A 16,531-nucleotide genomic window follows, 5' to 3' on the forward strand; every position below is an offset into this window, starting at 1 on the left:
AGTCTCGTTTGGACTTCATGTGTTTTGTGTGTGTGGTGTGTGAAGCGCTTGTGTCGCCGGGGGTCTTCCCCCATAGCCGCCCTGTCGGACGACCTTCCGAGGTCGGGGACCTGCGCTCGGCTGTCTTTCGACGCCGTAATGCCCTCGCCGTCCGAAAGCACGGCGTCGCTGCCATCGCTGAAGGCGCCCTCCGCTGCCATGGCCGCCTGCCTGGCGTGGTCGGCCCAACGCTTCGTCGAACGGTCCTTAAGTGTCTTAGGTTTAAACCTACTACACGCTCTGCAGTTCGCCTCTGGGTGGTCCCTCGGCAAGCAGAGATTGCACGTGGCGTGCCTGTCGACCCAAGGGTATTTGCGATTGCACTTGGGGCAGAATTGAAAAGGGGTACCCTCCATACGCACCTTGAGGCAGCGGGCTGGTAAGTGTAGGAAATGTATAAAGTGTACCTATATACCAAGAGTGTAGAGTATGTCCAACCCCCCACTCTCCCTACTTGCAGGGCCGAGGCCAGAGGCCTTCCAAGGCCCGGGCCGAGGCCAGAGGCCTTCCGAGGCCCAAATCCGTCGTGCAGCAGCCGACGGTCGAATTCTTCTCCAAGCCGGTGTCGAGTGTCGAAGTTAGACGTTGGGATGGGGAAAGGATGTAAATTAATCGTTATTTTAGCAAAAGTATGGCTAAGGCCATGGGACTCCGCAAAATGCTTCCGACCAGTATGGCGGAAAAAAACAATCTGAGGATCCTAGACGCGTGAGGGATCTTGGGTACAGTGGATGTCACACTAGGGATAGTATTACTGGCACGCCCTGTGTCGACGCCCATTTTCGAGTTTCGAAAAAACAAACTGTAATACTCCGCAGCTTCCACTAGATGTCGGCCTATGCACAGCATGTGATCTAAGCAGATTCCACAAGCCTCAGAAATATATTTATCTTTTTACATTTTTTTAGAGCTCTAACTTAGCAGTCAAGATTGTGAGAGGTGTCCTGAACAACAGATTACGGTTTATTTGGAAGATGCACCTACAGCACCGTAGGCAGTACAATCCGTCTAAGGCTACCATGGTAAGTCAACTACGGGAGACTTGTAGCTCCATTTGTGGTTTGACGGTTGAATAATTAACAGCATTACTTACGGCTGTCTTTTTATGCTATTCCCCATAGAGTTACAGAAGAACACTATTACATGGAGTGTGAAAGAGTAAAAACCTGCTTGTCGAGTTTCCCCTGAAGAAGTTATATCATTTTTTAGCCATATTGTTGTAAAAAGAACGAAACATGTTGGGTGTTAATTGTGTTGCACATTATGGCAGCATTTATCAATTGATTATTCAGTAAATTAGAGCCTTGTGATTTAAGGATGCACCTAATTAGGATACTAAAGGTTTGAAGTGAGCAGCCCGTAGATTGGGAGCTTTCTGTTTTATGTATTCGACAATTGTTTGTGGAAGTTGAGTGGGTTGAATAGAGTGTGAGTCAGTTAACGGCTGAATGTAAAATTGTTTGAAAATTTGCACTATTGCACTTTGTGAGGCAAAAGAAGTAAATAATCCTTTTAGGCAGCATACAGTCTGCATTTAGCCTTTTTTAATGGTGGTTTAATCTGTTTTTATATATATTGATCAAATAAAGTTTTGTAATGAATTGTTCTAGTTGTGCAGTGGAATTGTTGAAATTGATGTGGATATATATTAAATAGTGTTTTTCTCCCTTTGTAGGGGTACAGCTTATAGGCAACGAGATTCCAGAGTTTAGAAGCATTTGCAAGATAGGAATTGGGGATGAATCTCGGGGCCTGTACATTTTCCCCAAATTCTCTCTATTGTATTTAGGTGGTGGCAGCCCACCATCAGCGCCGTCCGCTCCATCCAGAGTCTTGGATTCGTCCCTGGTATACATGTTTATAGAGGACTGTTTCTTTCCTGCACCCTTAGTCATGTTGATACAGCCTAATGCCAAGAGGAGTAGCAAGAGTTATGCAGCGGGTCAGTGGGGTGGGGGGGTGTAGAGTTCTGCAGAGCTTTACCGGTGTCCTTCACCACCGCAGTGCCGTCCCAGTGTACAGGTTGAGGCCCCCAGGAATGAAGAGGCAGTAGGTGTAGATGTGGGTTTCAAGGATTAAGTACCCGCCGGGTTCCTCGGGCGGGATTCAGCATCGCAAGGGCCCAGACTGTAATATAGTGTGCCGGCAAACCGCAGAATGGGAGCTCCAGGTTGCAGTAACACCAGCACCACAGAAGTAGGGGCGCCCTCCCAAGCAAGCTTCTAAAAAGGATCAAAGGATGACTAGTCCATGCACTATCACCCACAGGGGCAGCCACTGCACAGAGTTTCTAGGTGGGCTCAGGCGCCCAGACACAGCCCGTGGCCACACTGCAAGATCGGAACTATGCGCCGGCTCCCAGGAAATTAAGGCATGTACCCGGCACCTCGACACCCGCTCAGTGTCTGCAGACAAGTGTGTGTTCAGGTATTGACACCCAGTGTGTTGCGGGATGCACCAGCGAGCCATAGCAGTAGGCAGACAGCCCCTGGGGAAGGTGCTCCTCAGCCCGGCGTGGTCCACGAAAAGGGTGGAGGAAAACCTGCAGGCCCCAGCCACTCACCGGTCCAGCCTCCACAGAGGGCTCCACGTGGGCCTGAGTACCCTAGTTCAGCAGGGGCCCGGGCGCGTTGGTCCTCGCCGACCGCCTTGGGGGGCGGTGTCGGGCATACATGCCGGCTCACTGAGGTGTCAGCAACACGCCGCCCGCGCCATTTGCAAGGTTGGTGAGTCAATTGCCGGGGTGCTGAGGGGCAGACGCATCAGTCCTTTCGCTATTGATATGGCGCGGAGCCGGCAACCGCAGGTAGCCATTTCGCTGCAAGCGCCGGCTCAGGTTTAGTGGCACTGATTAATGTGGAGCAGGGCGGGCAAAGCAGATCAGCCTGTCGCGCCGATGGAGCGCCTGCGTCAGCAAAGGCCAGGGAGCAGCTTCTTTTTTGTGAGAAAATGGAGAAGTGCCTATAGAGTATTCTGAAGCCCTATGTGACTATTTTAGTAGCACTTGTAGTTGCTGTAGTGATTTTTAACGTTTTTTGAGAGCTTCTTGCATCTTTCGTAGTTATTTGTGTACAACTTATGTTTCGCCACCTGTTTTGTCGAGGGCGAATGCGAAACATGTTCCGTCAAAGACGCGTGCATGGCAATTGTAACGCTCTGCGTCTGTTTTTCTTTAGTGCCCTGCGCCAACACTAATGTGTAAGCACAGAGGCTGTGGAATCGTCCAGCCAGAAGACACTGAAGTGCTTTCTGTAAGCATGTGGCCCTTTTTTCAACATAGCCGCCGAAGAACGAAGGAAAAACAATGTACACTAAAAAAATATACACATTTAGATACAAAGCATCCAGACCAAAAAAAAACAATTGGACAGGGTTCTGTGCTTATGGGGTGTTGACCTCCACGGTGAGTGTGCTTGTGTGTGCCTTTGTCACCAGGTGTTGTCCCCACAGCAGAACGCGGGGCCTGCCCCTGAATTTGGGGACTGGCAGGCGGGAGTCTGCTGACTATTCGTCAATGTATTCGGTATTCAAAAAGGAGCCGTAAGCTGCCTTGGCTGTTTTCTTCCAACTAATAGGCACTGGGGGGGGGAAATCGATGTGCCCTGCATGGAGCCGGCCGCCAACCGTTTAGTGCATCTCTCTTTGAGCATCTTTATCCGAAAGAGCTTGCCTGCTGCACAGCGCTTTTCTAAATGGTCCCAGGGAACACTGTGGTTAGACACGTGTGTCTACCCATGGGAATTTTCTAATGCATGAAGGGAGAATTTAAATGGTTTTCTTTCCATGTTTAGAAGGAAAGGCAGGTAAACAATTGTAGAGAAAGGGAGACATTCTCCTAGAGAATTGTAATAGTATTAATCCCCCACTCTCCCTACTGTAAGAGCGAAGCCTGATGTAGGCCGAAGCACTTGACCAGATGTCAAAGATGCAGTCGAAGGTCTACAGTCGCCGGCTGCCGATGAAGTGTTTGCAGTCGTCTGTATAATAACATACTAAGTATTTTTGTATCGGTATTGACCATTTTAAGGGTCTTTAGGAGCTGCAACGTGTTGGGTTCCTACCCGGCTTCCATACTCCAATAATTATGGCTTCTCTCATAGTTGGGGGCAATACACCCTTCACATATGATCTATGAAAAATCTTTAGGGTGTTTTTCGGATAGGGGTTCTGGGTAGAATTTCAACAGGGAGTAAAGCAGATATGGTCTACAAAACATCACACTTGGTGATTGGTGAATCTAATTTCTGTGCCTCTTCAAACGTCAGCTATGGCATATTTATGTATTGTAAATTGTCTGGCATTTCCATTCCAAGGAAATTGCTATCCCTCTGTGCCAGGGCCAGAGATGTGACCTTATCAGGCGTAGGGGAGTGACTGACCACGGGACTCTAGTGCGGCAGGCCCCCTCTCCCACCCCAACCTTACTAAAACAGATGGCAGCCTCCAGTCCGCAACAAGACCCAAGGAGACCGGCAGCCCCTCCGACCAGCACACGCCACGGGATGCATGCCAGGAGAAGCAAAGTGAATCCTGCCACAGGGTGCAGAGTGAAGCACAACACCGGCCGCCCAACACCTGAGGATGCAGCAAAGGAATGTGCAGAACTAAGATGTGCCATGACAACTTCACCGCTGGCGTGGCTCCAGCAGACCGTGTGAATAGGAAGAACACTAGTCCACCAGGGAATGTTTAATTATTAAATAAAGGCCTCCTTGGAGGCCTTTACCCCACTAAACCACCAGGTGTTGTATTAAATTAGAAGGCCTTAAGGGGGCCTTGACATCCAAAGTCCCTGGACTCCATTGGTGTCCATAATAGAAAATGGGCGTGGCTTACAAGTCTTTTTGAGGCCTACCATATAGCCAGCCTATCTCACGCCCGAGGAAGCCAGGTACATTATTGGATAGGGTAAGTATTCAATTCTGTGAGGGGGTGGTGTATATAAGGAGGTGTGTGTGTGAAAGTGTGATTTAGTAGGGTGGGGACAGGATGTGAAGGAGGAGTCCAAGAAACCAGAAGAGGGGGCCTGTGGAGTGTTTTTATGTGTGAGTGTGAGTGGGGGCAGAGTAAGAGTAGCAGAGGCGGAGTGGTAGTAGTGGCTGAGGTAGTTGTAGGAGTTAGGAGTAGAGACAGGAGGTAGCAGTAGTAGCAAGTGAGAGAAACAGGCAGAGTGGTAGTTGGTAGTAGAGGGAGGTAGCCAGTGCTAGTGAGTAGAAGAGACTAATAGAAGGAGGAGGAAGAGGAGGAGGTAAAAGGTAGAAAATGAATTGCGTTAGTAAGGAATAAGACCAGTAAGAGGAAGAGTAGTAAGAGTGCCAGGGGGTGCGAGCATGAGTAACTAGTGGTAAGAGTAGAGACAGGGCTGTTAAGGATTCTAATCGGGCGTCGCACACCAGACCAGGACTCTTGCCACTAGCCTAGGATTCAGCGCACAATTAAAACACTTACTTTATTTTACTAATGATTCAGATTGAGATGGCACCCAACCCGTCTCACACCGCCCTTTTACAAATACCCTGGGTCACAATGGACCATGAACCACGCCGGTGGGTGGTAATACAATATTAATTTATTTTGAAAATCCAAAGAAATCACACAAATTTAATATTGGCCAGCAATTACCAATGGGGTGATAATTACAAGGTAAATAGATGAAATACACTTAGTTTGACCTTCTACTATAACATATCCAAAGCACAAATGAATGGGAGCAATTTTACTGTTTGGGTAGATAGCACCAGAGTTTAGATTTCCCCCTGCAATGCTCCCTCAAACCCCTATTAATCGAATTTTGAGTGGATAGAAAGGAGCAGCAAGGAGTCAAGTAAGAACACTAGCAGACTACAAGAATATCCTAGCAACCGGCATACAATTCAGAAAATCATTTAAAAGTGAAAAAAACAGTGCAGCCAAATCACGCGCATAGAAATTGCATTTGCTAATTTACACAGGTTTAAATGTCAAAATGGTTTGAAAAACGGGTTTAATAGAATCGGAATGTGGTTTTTATGCTGAATGACAGATGCACATCACAGTGATAATATGCAAGTGAAAGAGTGATTAAATTAATGACAGGATGAGATTCTCAATGGGAAAGGAAATTCGGTTTGAAAATAAAAACAGTGGACAAGTAAAATCGTTTGCAAGAAATAACAAGTTTTACTTAAACTAGATTTTAGTGACTATATTGTTAAAGAAAGACACGGGACGCTCTAAGGTTAATTTGCAAGGTTAACCTTCACGCCGCGTTCAGCTCTATATGGGAATTAAATAAATTATTCAAAATATGACTAAGGATTTAAGCAAAGAACGGTAAGGAAGGGGGAAAATGACGCTAACACCTAGAAATCAAGAAAAAGAATACACAAAGGATTTGGATTAAATTAAACCGTTACTAGTGTACTTTCAGGATTACTTATGGGGTGAAACAAAGACAAGGTATAAAAATGGGGTACGCTATGTTTTGCTATGGGATGGGGTGATACTCACAATCAACACTTGAGTTTGGGATTTGGGACAGCCAACCAAGTTTCTGGACTCAAAGGATCTGGTCACGGCACATCAGTGGGCTCTCCTAAAGCGGGACAGCTGGTAACCGGGGTCTGGTCTCAATGGATAAAACCGGTGACAGGGCAGGCAGGCAGGCAGCGCTGGATATTCCCAATGAGGGTTACGCCACCTTTCCTCTTGAGTTATTGGGATTATTTAGTGGGGTTTCTCTGGATCAATGGTCTTGCCTGGATAGGGTTAGCTATGCTCTGGCCTGGCAGTGGAATCTGGAATCTTGCAGGATGAATATGGAATATCTGGATACGCAGGAGCTGGAAAATTCAGAAGAGACTGTCCTCTGTCTCTGTGAGACTCGACCTTTTTACTATGGGGGCGGGCTTTGGCTGGTCATGCCTATAACAACTGGATTGGTCAGGGTTTACTGTTACCGCCTTCCTGTCAAAGGGTTGGGCTTCAAGGACATGACATCAGTTTTATGGTGTGAGCTTAAATTGCCCATGCCCTCCCACAGTCATTTTTGCCAAAAATCAGTTATGACACAAATTGCACATTTTTACAGTTGTGGCGTTTTTGAAAATCACATAGGTAAATTACACATTTCATACAGAGCATGGCATTCCGACTCCCAAGTCTGTACTTTGTCATTTCACCCTCCTAATGATCTTTCGCAATTTTTGGTGGGAAAAATTTCACTTAAAATTCTACAATTTTATATAGTTGTACATATTATCACAGAGCATGTTTGCATTACATTTCAAAGTTATACCTGTACACTTAACATGAATTACATTTTTCTGCTGTTTCCGTCCCATACATACTAGGGACAACCACAATATCTTGTTTTAATACAACAGAAATAACATTTAAACTGTTAAACCTTTGCATTCCTGCGTTCTCCGGTTGCAGAAATAAAGGCTTAAAGTTTATTAATTCAGAACAGTCTTTTGCCCCAAATGGGCCAGCATTGTCTTCCAAATAAGGGATTTTTTTTAACCCATAGCCAACTGTCAGGCAATAGCCCGGTGTGCCATGGATTTGTCTTTGAAGCTCCTCAGTTTGTGTGAAGTGGATGTGCTGCTAAAAAGGTCACCCCTATGTGTCCCAGAAATCCAATAAACCCGGCTGGAACACTGCCACCGAGTCTGATGAGGGTGTGAGACGCATCACCCTTGCCTATTCATATGTCCCAGATGCTGGTACACTTGGGGGAAGGTAGATCCTGTAGTCAGTCCTTTGAAGCCAGGGCCTAAAAACCTGTCCTGCTGGTTTCACAGTAAAACAAAATTATTTTATTTCTTTCCTGAACCAGAAAGCAAGACTGGTGGCATTAAACATCCTATATATGTTTAAACACAAAGCCATCATCACATTTCTATGCAAGGACAGGGCCTTCATTCAACATTTCCCTTTTAAACAGACATCTCTTTGTCGGTAAAAAGCACCATTTTACACATGGTTCATTTTTCCTTGGTTGTCACTTTATAATGCAGCTTTTCCTGATATCTTTATTCTGAGCATTTCCATGACCATAGTAAATTTCTACTACACAGGAAACTTTTCAAAGCGAGGGTCCAATGAAACGGACATGAGCAAAGAGAGAGAAAGCTTCTTATGAAGGGGTTATCGGTGTCATTTTGTTGCAAAAAGGAATGCGTTTTTGCATATGGCTTGAAGAAAAGTTTCTTTGTTATTTCACAGATCTTGCCTGACACAGCCTGTCATTCAATGAGAACGGCCCCCTTTTTGCTGGAGCCCAACCTAAATAAGGAGGGACCTAGCTCGGTCTCACTGGATCAGAACTGTGTACTGTTGAACAGATGAAAAAGAACCAAGGCGCAGTCATTATAAAAGGCAGAATATTTTCTTTCTCAGTGAAAAGGTTTTGAGCTGGCAGCATAGCAGTGCTGCCTTTGAATTCTTTTCTTTGGTGCAATTGAAGAAACTAATGGCAGCAATTCTCGGGATGTTCTGTGTTTCATCTTGCCCCAGGGACCGTATCTCTCCAGGACTGAAATCTCTGCACTGGCTCCCAGTGTCTGCGAGGATTAAGTTCAAAACACTCTGCATTGTACACAAGGCCTTCTGCGGTCTGGGACCGCAATACCTTCAACACTCTCTTCCTAAATATCTTCCTTCTCGAGCTCTTCGCTCATCTGCCTCCACCTCCCTCAGGGCTAGTCGCTTCTCCAAGCAACGAGTTGGTGGCAGATCACTCTCTTCGGCAGGGGCCTCTCTCTGGAACAGCCTTCCTGCCTCCCTGAAACTCGAGGAGAACCATATCCGGTTCCGGAAGCACCTCAAAACCTTCCTCTTTGCTTCTGCTTTCTCTCCTCCCCTCCCCTGCTGAATTCCTGACTGAAATTGCACTGGTTACCTGGCCACCTTTTTCTGATCTCTGGCCCAGGCCCCGTCAATCGCCCACCTGCACTGCTCCCTGGCAACCCCTGCACCTGGGGACCGTTTCTCTGTATCCCTACAGTCCCACTAACAGCACGTTGTCTGCACTTTCTTGCACTTGCCACTAGGTGGCTGTTTTATTTGTTTTATTTATCTTATTTATTCCACTTTCCCATGTACTGCACTTTCCCCTCTACCTTCCCCCTGCGCACTTTCCTCTCCCCTCTTCCCATGCACTTGTGCGATCTGAATGACACCTGGCCTAGTAAGATCGCTGTCTGTCCTCCCTTGTTTCCCCCCCCTTGCCTCGTCACGCCTTGAAACACTTGTGTATAGGCGCATTATAAATGCCATATCATATCATATCTGTGGCTGGTAAGACGGCGCAGCCATCATATGAGACTGCAAAGCGCAGTTTTAATGCAAGGTGATAGTTCTCAACAGAGCCAGCACAACCATTCTGCTGGCGACTGCTAAGATGTAGTTTGGTGAGGTAGGGGAGTTCTGCTGGGCTGGTCAATGTACCCCACAGAGCATAACAAGAATACTAGCGAGAAGCCAGGGACTAGGGTGGGAGGAAGGAGGGATGAGAAGATAATGGAGGTAGTGGGGTAGTTGGCGGTATGAGCGATAGTAAAAGCAGGAGTAAGTAAAGAAGATCAAAGGGTGGAGGCGGAAAGAGTGAGAGATCGGCAAGCCAGTGACATGGTGGGAGAAGAACATCTGAAGAGACCACTATATTGAAGGGTTAGGTAGGAGCAGGTGTGAAAGAAGCGAGCATGACAAGGTGGAAGAAGGCACCATCCCCAACTCCCCAAGCCTACTAAGCAGGCTTGGTGAGAGAAAGCCTAGAAAATCCCCAGGGTGTTAGTCAGCTGTTGTCTTAGGGAAACCACCACTAGAATAAGGCAGCAAAAGACACAAAAGACAGCCAGGTGTTACCTTTGACAAGAACCAATATCCTCATTAAGGACGACTGGACTAGGGAAGTGGGAAAGACAAGGGATGACCCGGCAGGGCCAAACCTATTTTCTTGAAGTCTATTTTGAAGTCTTTAACCAGGTTCTTCTGCAAAGGGCCGCTTTACGTTTTAAGTCACCAGGAGTAATTTCCCATGCATCAGAGCCAAATGAAACCTGTGGGCGAGGTGATTTGGAGTTCATCTCTCAAGAGGACATCTCTGACAGCCAGTTTTAGAATTAACTGCACTATGTAGGGAAATAACACATTTTCCACTTGGTTTTATGAAAAACAAATTTGTCATAATTGCAAACTTTTTGGAAAGCAATTAAAAGAAAACCACAAATTTAGGATAACTTGAAAATCAAGGAGTGATTTAAGTTTGTACACAAACAAGCAAAAATGTGATAGAATCCCTTATCACTTGATAGGTTTGCATGAATAGGCGCTTGAGAACTGCGTCTTTACTTTTGGATTGGTAGATATGCCAGGAGTTGGCATTAAAGGGCAGCACGCACACAAAATTTATTTTTTCATTTACAAAGTCACTGACGAAGCACATTACAGAGAGATCAAATCAACTTAATTAGTAAATCATATTAATGTACCTTTAACCTTGAGCTCCATTCTCTTGCTTCTTTTCAAAACTTCATAGTCCCGATCATAGACGTTGATAAAAGGACAGGCAGGAAAAGCCCCATGAAACATTCGCCTTTCAGAACACTCCTGCAAAGAAAACAAATTTAAAATGATACATTGGTCATACAAATGCTGAAAACAGCTGAAAGGAGCAAGATTTTATTTCAGAAATGTCAAATCAATAACAAGAATATGCAGAGGCTTACAATAAGACATGAGAATATAAAAGTAAAGGGCAATAGCATTAATAACATCCTAGAGAGTAAGAGGGTGAGGGTTTTGAATACTTTATCCCTTTCAGAATCTCGGCATAAAATGTCAACGTTAGTACATTTTCAGTGATTAATGTAATTGAATGTAAAGAAGAGTTATACAGAGCACTTCTGCCAATATTGTTGGCCTTGCAATGCACAGCTCTGTAACAAAGGTGGTGTGGTAGGTCAGAAGCGAGAGATGGATAAGGAGGCAAGATTTTCAAGAGTTTTATACGCTCTTCTAATTGAAAAGACCTAACCTTTCCCCAAGTGTGTGACATTAAGCCCAAATATATACAAATGAAGGTAAAAAGGTGTGCTCGTCAGAGTGTCAAGATGGTCAAACATAAAATGAAGCCCTCTGTCCAGAAATCCTATTCTACCCTGCTTTTCCATCCCTAATACTCCAATGTAAATACAAAAAACACAGACATACTTTGGCCTTTGGCTAAGGGAAAGGGATGGCTGCATGCTTCTGACCCCACGCCCTCCCCCCCCCCGGCGCCCTTGTGTCTCTTTTGCATAGGCCCTTGCCTATGTTCACAGTCCAAGAACAAGACTATATAGTTAGTGTACGGATGGAGTGACGGCTTGTTTGTCTCACAGTCATTCTATCTTTGGGGAGTCTTTTGTATTTTTCTGTCCCATATTCTGGGGGCTCTTTCAGTCTCTTCCTCCCCCAATTTGGGGTGTGCTTGCTCTTTCCCTACTCTGGGTCTCTTTGTTCTTTCACCTGCACCAGGCTTCTCTCAGTCTCTCTTTCCCCACCTCGGGGTTTCTCTCAGTTTCCCTGCCCACTCTGTGGTTTCTCTGTTTCTTCCCCACACTGGGGCTTCCTTTGGTTTCACTCTATGGCTTGTCTTTCTTTCCCACACCGGGGCCTCCTTTTGTTTCTCGCCCTCACTCTGGGGCTTCTCAGTGTCTTCCCCACAGAAGGGCTTCTTTTGATTTCTCTGGCCTTGTCACCCTCCTCCTGTTTCCCTTAAGCCACTGTGTACCGGTTTATGTCAATCAGTGCTCCCTGGAAGAGCAATGTAGGCAGATTTCTCCATGTCTTGCAGCAGAGTCACTTAAGCGTGCGACTTCTCAACTGGACACTGCAGCAGGTGGTTTCTCTTTCTGATTTTTGCTTGCTCATTGAGGGAGTTGCTTTGGCCCACAGAAGTACTCTGTTCCTGCTCGAGCTGCCGCACTGCACAGCTTTGATTGCTTGCTTGCTGAGTCACATTGCAGTCAGTGCGGACCTCTAGGTGCAAGACCACGTCTGGCGTTCGATCCATCTGAATGTCTCTCGGAGCGTGTCTTCCTCCGATGTGTGCTGCAGCGTAATTAAACTCAGCGGGCTGCATGGATACTTCTGATTGACTCCTTCTCCTCCCGACATGCCTCTAGGAGGCTGGTTTTTCCGCCAGTAGTACATGAGGAGAATGCAACGAAGTCAAGGCAGCCATTGTTAAAGGGTTGTGATACACCTTAGATCGTGTATACCCTATAAAGATGTTAGTCTCTGGAGAGGGGTAGTTGGTACCTTAAGTCCCTCTCTGGGTTTTCTCTGTCCCCTAAGGGGAGGGTGAGGGCTTGGGGAGAGGGGAGTCACCTCCAAAGGGATGCCGCTTAGCCTGTCCCTTAGGGGGTGTTAAGCGTAACAGGCTCACCAGTCTAGTCCCAAAGGGGGTGGCTCCCCCTTGGGGAGAGGTGACAAACTCCTTGGATTCGCCACAGAGGACATGGTGTGTAACTGTCATGATCTCTGCTTCCAAAAGGTCAGGGTTTTCCCAGCTCCCTTGGAAGCAGATCCATAACCCAGGTTCCGAGTGCCAACCAGTCCCAATTGGGACCTTTTGGACCCAGTCCTGGCGCCAGTGGCACCAGGCTCATAAATATGCCCAGTCCCAGCGCTGGAAGCGCCGGGCTCATAATGCTTGGGTGGACTTACCTGCAGCAGACCATGCTGCTTACTTGCCTGCCAGTTGAGCCTCTGATCCCCTTCTGTTTGGAACTACTTTTCCTGTTGGGTGGGGCTGGAGCCACTCCCTAGATTCAGAACACTGGAACTCTTCTGGAAAGTAGGAACTCTTTTCTTACCTAGGCGTGGCTGTGGAAGGAGACACCTAAGCACTACAGGAGGCTATTTAAACCACACCCGGTGGATGAATCTTGCTTTGCGTTATTCTGCACCCTCTGCAGCAGAACGCTCATTGTGTCTTCTGCATCCGGTCCTGGGCCTAAGGAAAAAGGCTTACCATCCTGAATCCAGTCTTCAGCAACACCTATAAAGACAAGAAAGAACAGGTTAGCATTCCGGCATCTGAAAGGCAAAGGCTTACCTACTCTTCGTGCGCTCCGGAGGTCTTCACACTGCATTCCGGCATCTGAAAGACAAAAGCTTACCAACTCTTCGCACACTCCGGAGGCCTTCGGCGCTGCATCCCGCATCTGAAAGACAAAACAAGGTGCGTTTAAAGACATTGGGGAACTTTAATACTCACGTGCCATTACTCCTTTCCACATCTAACCCAGTGGGTTTTCCGGCACCCTGCAGCCGCTCCGAACTTGTACCTGCAAAATAAAAAGACAGTTAGAGCGCATCGTGAAGCAGGCAACAAGCGCTTACTTACGTGCTTCCAGGCGCTTCTATTCATCACACGGGCTCCATCTTCAACTCACTTCAGCCCGTCATCCGCCATTGCCGGAACCCTGCAAAACAAGAGACATCATTATTAAAGACTTTAAAGACATTTGAATTACTCGAAACTTACTGTTCGTGCAGTAAACGACGGACAGCAGTCCTCTGAAGTCAAGAGGCCTGCGCTACCTATCCAGTGAAGAAACTGGTTACAGCACCCTGCCCCGAGGCAGATGGAGAGCTCGGCATTCACTTACCTAAGGTGAGAGCGTTAACCTTTGGGGGTCTTCAGGAGAGGAGAAGAGGAAAGAGATAGGGACACCCCAATAACCCCAGTTCATTAACCCCATATTTTCTATCTGCAGACATCTTACTCTTCACGTCAGGCATACAGTGAACAGAGGTCCAGCCCAAAGAGCCAACCGGGTGCTACACATCACCTTTGAAGATACGGTAGTCGCCCAGTCAAGACCGGCGCCTCTGCGAGAATCAGGTGAGCGTTACAGTAACTCAGATTACAGGAAGGCAGATGCAGTTGGTGTTGATGGACGCAGGTCGAAGTTACTGTTACCTGTGTGCCCATATGAAAAGCTGTAGGTTGTTTGTGTTTGGTACCGACCGGGCAGGTTAGCCATGGTTCTTGATAGAAGATGGATAGTGTCTGAATCTGTTAAGTACACTAGACGTGGAGGTCACCTGAAGGAGCGTGGGAGGTGAAAGGATGCAAGATTTTAGTAGTGAGGAGCTAGTTGTGAGGAGGACAGAAGGGAGCTGGGAGAGTGAGGGGGTTGTCGCTTCCTGGCTATTGGTTGTAGATTTCACTGAGATCGAGTGCAGACCAGTGTCCCTCAGCAGAGGATCCTTGAATTAAATTGATTTCCCACAGATGGCAGTGCCAAGAGTTCCGAAAGTTGCTTGTTGAACATTAGGCCAAGTTTCTGGTGCACAGTTTTTAGCCTATTGCAATTGTTTTTCAAAGTGCTTGGTTAAAAAGCCAAGTCTTGAGTGGTTTCCTGAAAGTCAGGTGGTTCACTTACAAGTAGAGGTTTGGGTAGGGTGTTCCACAGTTTTGTGGTCATAACTGAAACAGTGGATCCTCCTTGCTGTTTCTTATTGAAGTTGGGGACTAGTCCTAGTGCAGCATTGCTGGACCAAAGTGTTCTGGAGTGTTGAAACTTACTTCTGAAGGAGGAAAACTCCCCTCTGTGGTATGGACGATGCACAAGGTTTTGAAATAAACGCTTTTTTGATGCGTAGCCACTGAAGAATACGTAATGCTGGAGGAATATATTTAACTCACTTCATTCCGAGACGTATTCTCGCCGCTGCTTTTTTAACTCTTTGAAGTTCCCTCATTAGGTACTCTGGGAGTCCGAGATGGATGCTATTTGTATAGTCTTGTTTGGATAGTATTATAATTCGGGCCATTGTCCTGCGAGTGGATTTTAAATAACTTAAGATGTGGTGTAGCATGCGCATCTAGGAGAGAATGCTTCTGACAATGGCTAGGAACTCTGGATCAAGAGTGACTGTATGCCCATTGTTGTTCCAAGATTCCTTACTATGGTTGATGGGTATGGGCAAGGGCCCATCTCGTCATGCCTAGGGATTGTGATGCAGTTGGAACCTGTAGCATTACAGAGCATCAGTTCTGTTTTGCTGTGGTTGAGTTTAAGTCTGCTTGCTGTCATCCATGGCTCCACCTGTGAGAGCAGTTTTTAATGTCTGGGGCATCAGGTGATGGGTGGGTCAAATATTTGAAGAATATTTGTCTGTCATCCACGCAGTTGTAGCAGGAGATACCAGATGTATTGGTGTCTAGTAGGAGTGTCATGAAGATGTTGAAAAGTAGTGGTGAGAGTGTGGATCCGCATGTAAGTGGGGAAGGCCAGGAATTGGAGGGGCATAGTAGGTTTTGCTCTACCCATAAGAAAGGAGGTGATCCAGTGAAGAGCTGTTTCTTTACCAGCAATATCTACCAGTCTTTTTAGCAGGATAATGTGGCTGATGGTGTCAAAAGCAGCTGAGGTGTTTAGCAGGATGAGCGCACTCAGTTTTCATCCTCATTGTTTTTAAGGAGTTGGTTTGTTTCGATGAAATTCTTCAATTGACGATATATGAATGTTCCCTGAAGTTTCCTGATGAAAGGGGTGTTTTAGATGGGGTCATAGCTGGCTGGGTCATATGGGTCAGCTCTGGGTTTCCTTAGCAAAGGCCTGACGTATGCAGATTTCAACTGAGCTGGAACTCTTTCGGTACTGATCGAGTTGTAGAGGAGGGATAGGAAGTTGGGTGCCAGGTCTGGAGATTTCTTCGGCGGAGCAAGTAAGGTAGCCCACCGATCACCCTCTCCTTCTCCCCGTCCCTCTACCATAGTCATTTCCCCACCCCCTCCCCTGATTGGTCAATCGCCACCTTTTAACCTGCCTTCCAAGGGCAGCACTCTGCCCATGCAGCCCCTTCAGCTAAAGGCCCCAAGGCAAAGGGCGGCTCCCACACAGGCGGCTCCAATCTGTGTCTGCAGGTGTCAGCAGCGGGAAGCCAGTGGCCAACTATCAACTAGCAGCGACTATCAATGTAGGAGTGGCCAGGGTAGGGAGTAGATCAATCACTCTACCCCAAAGCCGTGCCGCATAGCAAACCAGGCTATTAATAGTAACCAGCTCCACAACTAGTGAGGACTACCCAAGTCACATTCAGATAGTACTGTGAATATTACCCTGCGTCGCACCCTTGGAGAATTGTGAGTCATATCTAGAGAGTGCCACTGTGAGGTGGTATTGTAAATATTGGCCTGCGTCGCACTCTTAGAGAGTTGTTAATACTGCCCCATTTGTACTTCTTGAATCCCACCACCCCACATCGCGCTCTCCTGTCCCGACCCTCTTCCCCCTCCTTGTTTCCATGCTTCACCTCTCTCCACCGGCCTCCCAGCCCACCCCATCCCTGTTTAGGCAGCTTTCCAACATTGCCTGGTGCCACCGTTTGCAACGCGCTCACAGGTAAGGGTTGGCCCCCTGGGCCCTGCTGGACCCCATTTGTCCTTTTGAGTCCCACCACCCCTCCTCCCCCCAATCAGATTAGCAGGCTCTTCTTGGGGTCTGGA

The 16,531-nt window shown here is 47.0% G+C and overlaps 1 protein-coding gene across 2 annotated transcripts in view; it reads right to left on the reverse strand.

Annotated features, from left to right (window-relative positions):
• ZCCHC7 (zinc finger CCHC-type containing 7) overlaps positions 1 to 16,531 on the reverse strand; it is a 607,337-nt gene that overhangs the window by 108,141 nt on the left and 482,665 nt on the right. For both annotated transcript variants that reach the window (XM_069630519.1, XM_069630520.1), the window contains exon 8: positions 10,515 to 10,632. In XM_069630519.1, coding sequence (XP_069486620.1) covers positions 10,515 to 10,632 — 118 coding nt within the window. The remainder of the gene's footprint in view (positions 1 to 10,514; positions 10,633 to 16,531) is intronic.

Source organism: Ambystoma mexicanum, chromosome 6q (genome assembly GCF_040938575.1).
Source record: "Ambystoma mexicanum isolate Mex_15411 chromosome 6q, UKY_AmexF1_1, whole genome shotgun sequence".
Classification (NCBI taxonomy): domain Eukaryota; kingdom Metazoa; phylum Chordata; class Amphibia; order Caudata; family Ambystomatidae; genus Ambystoma; species Ambystoma mexicanum.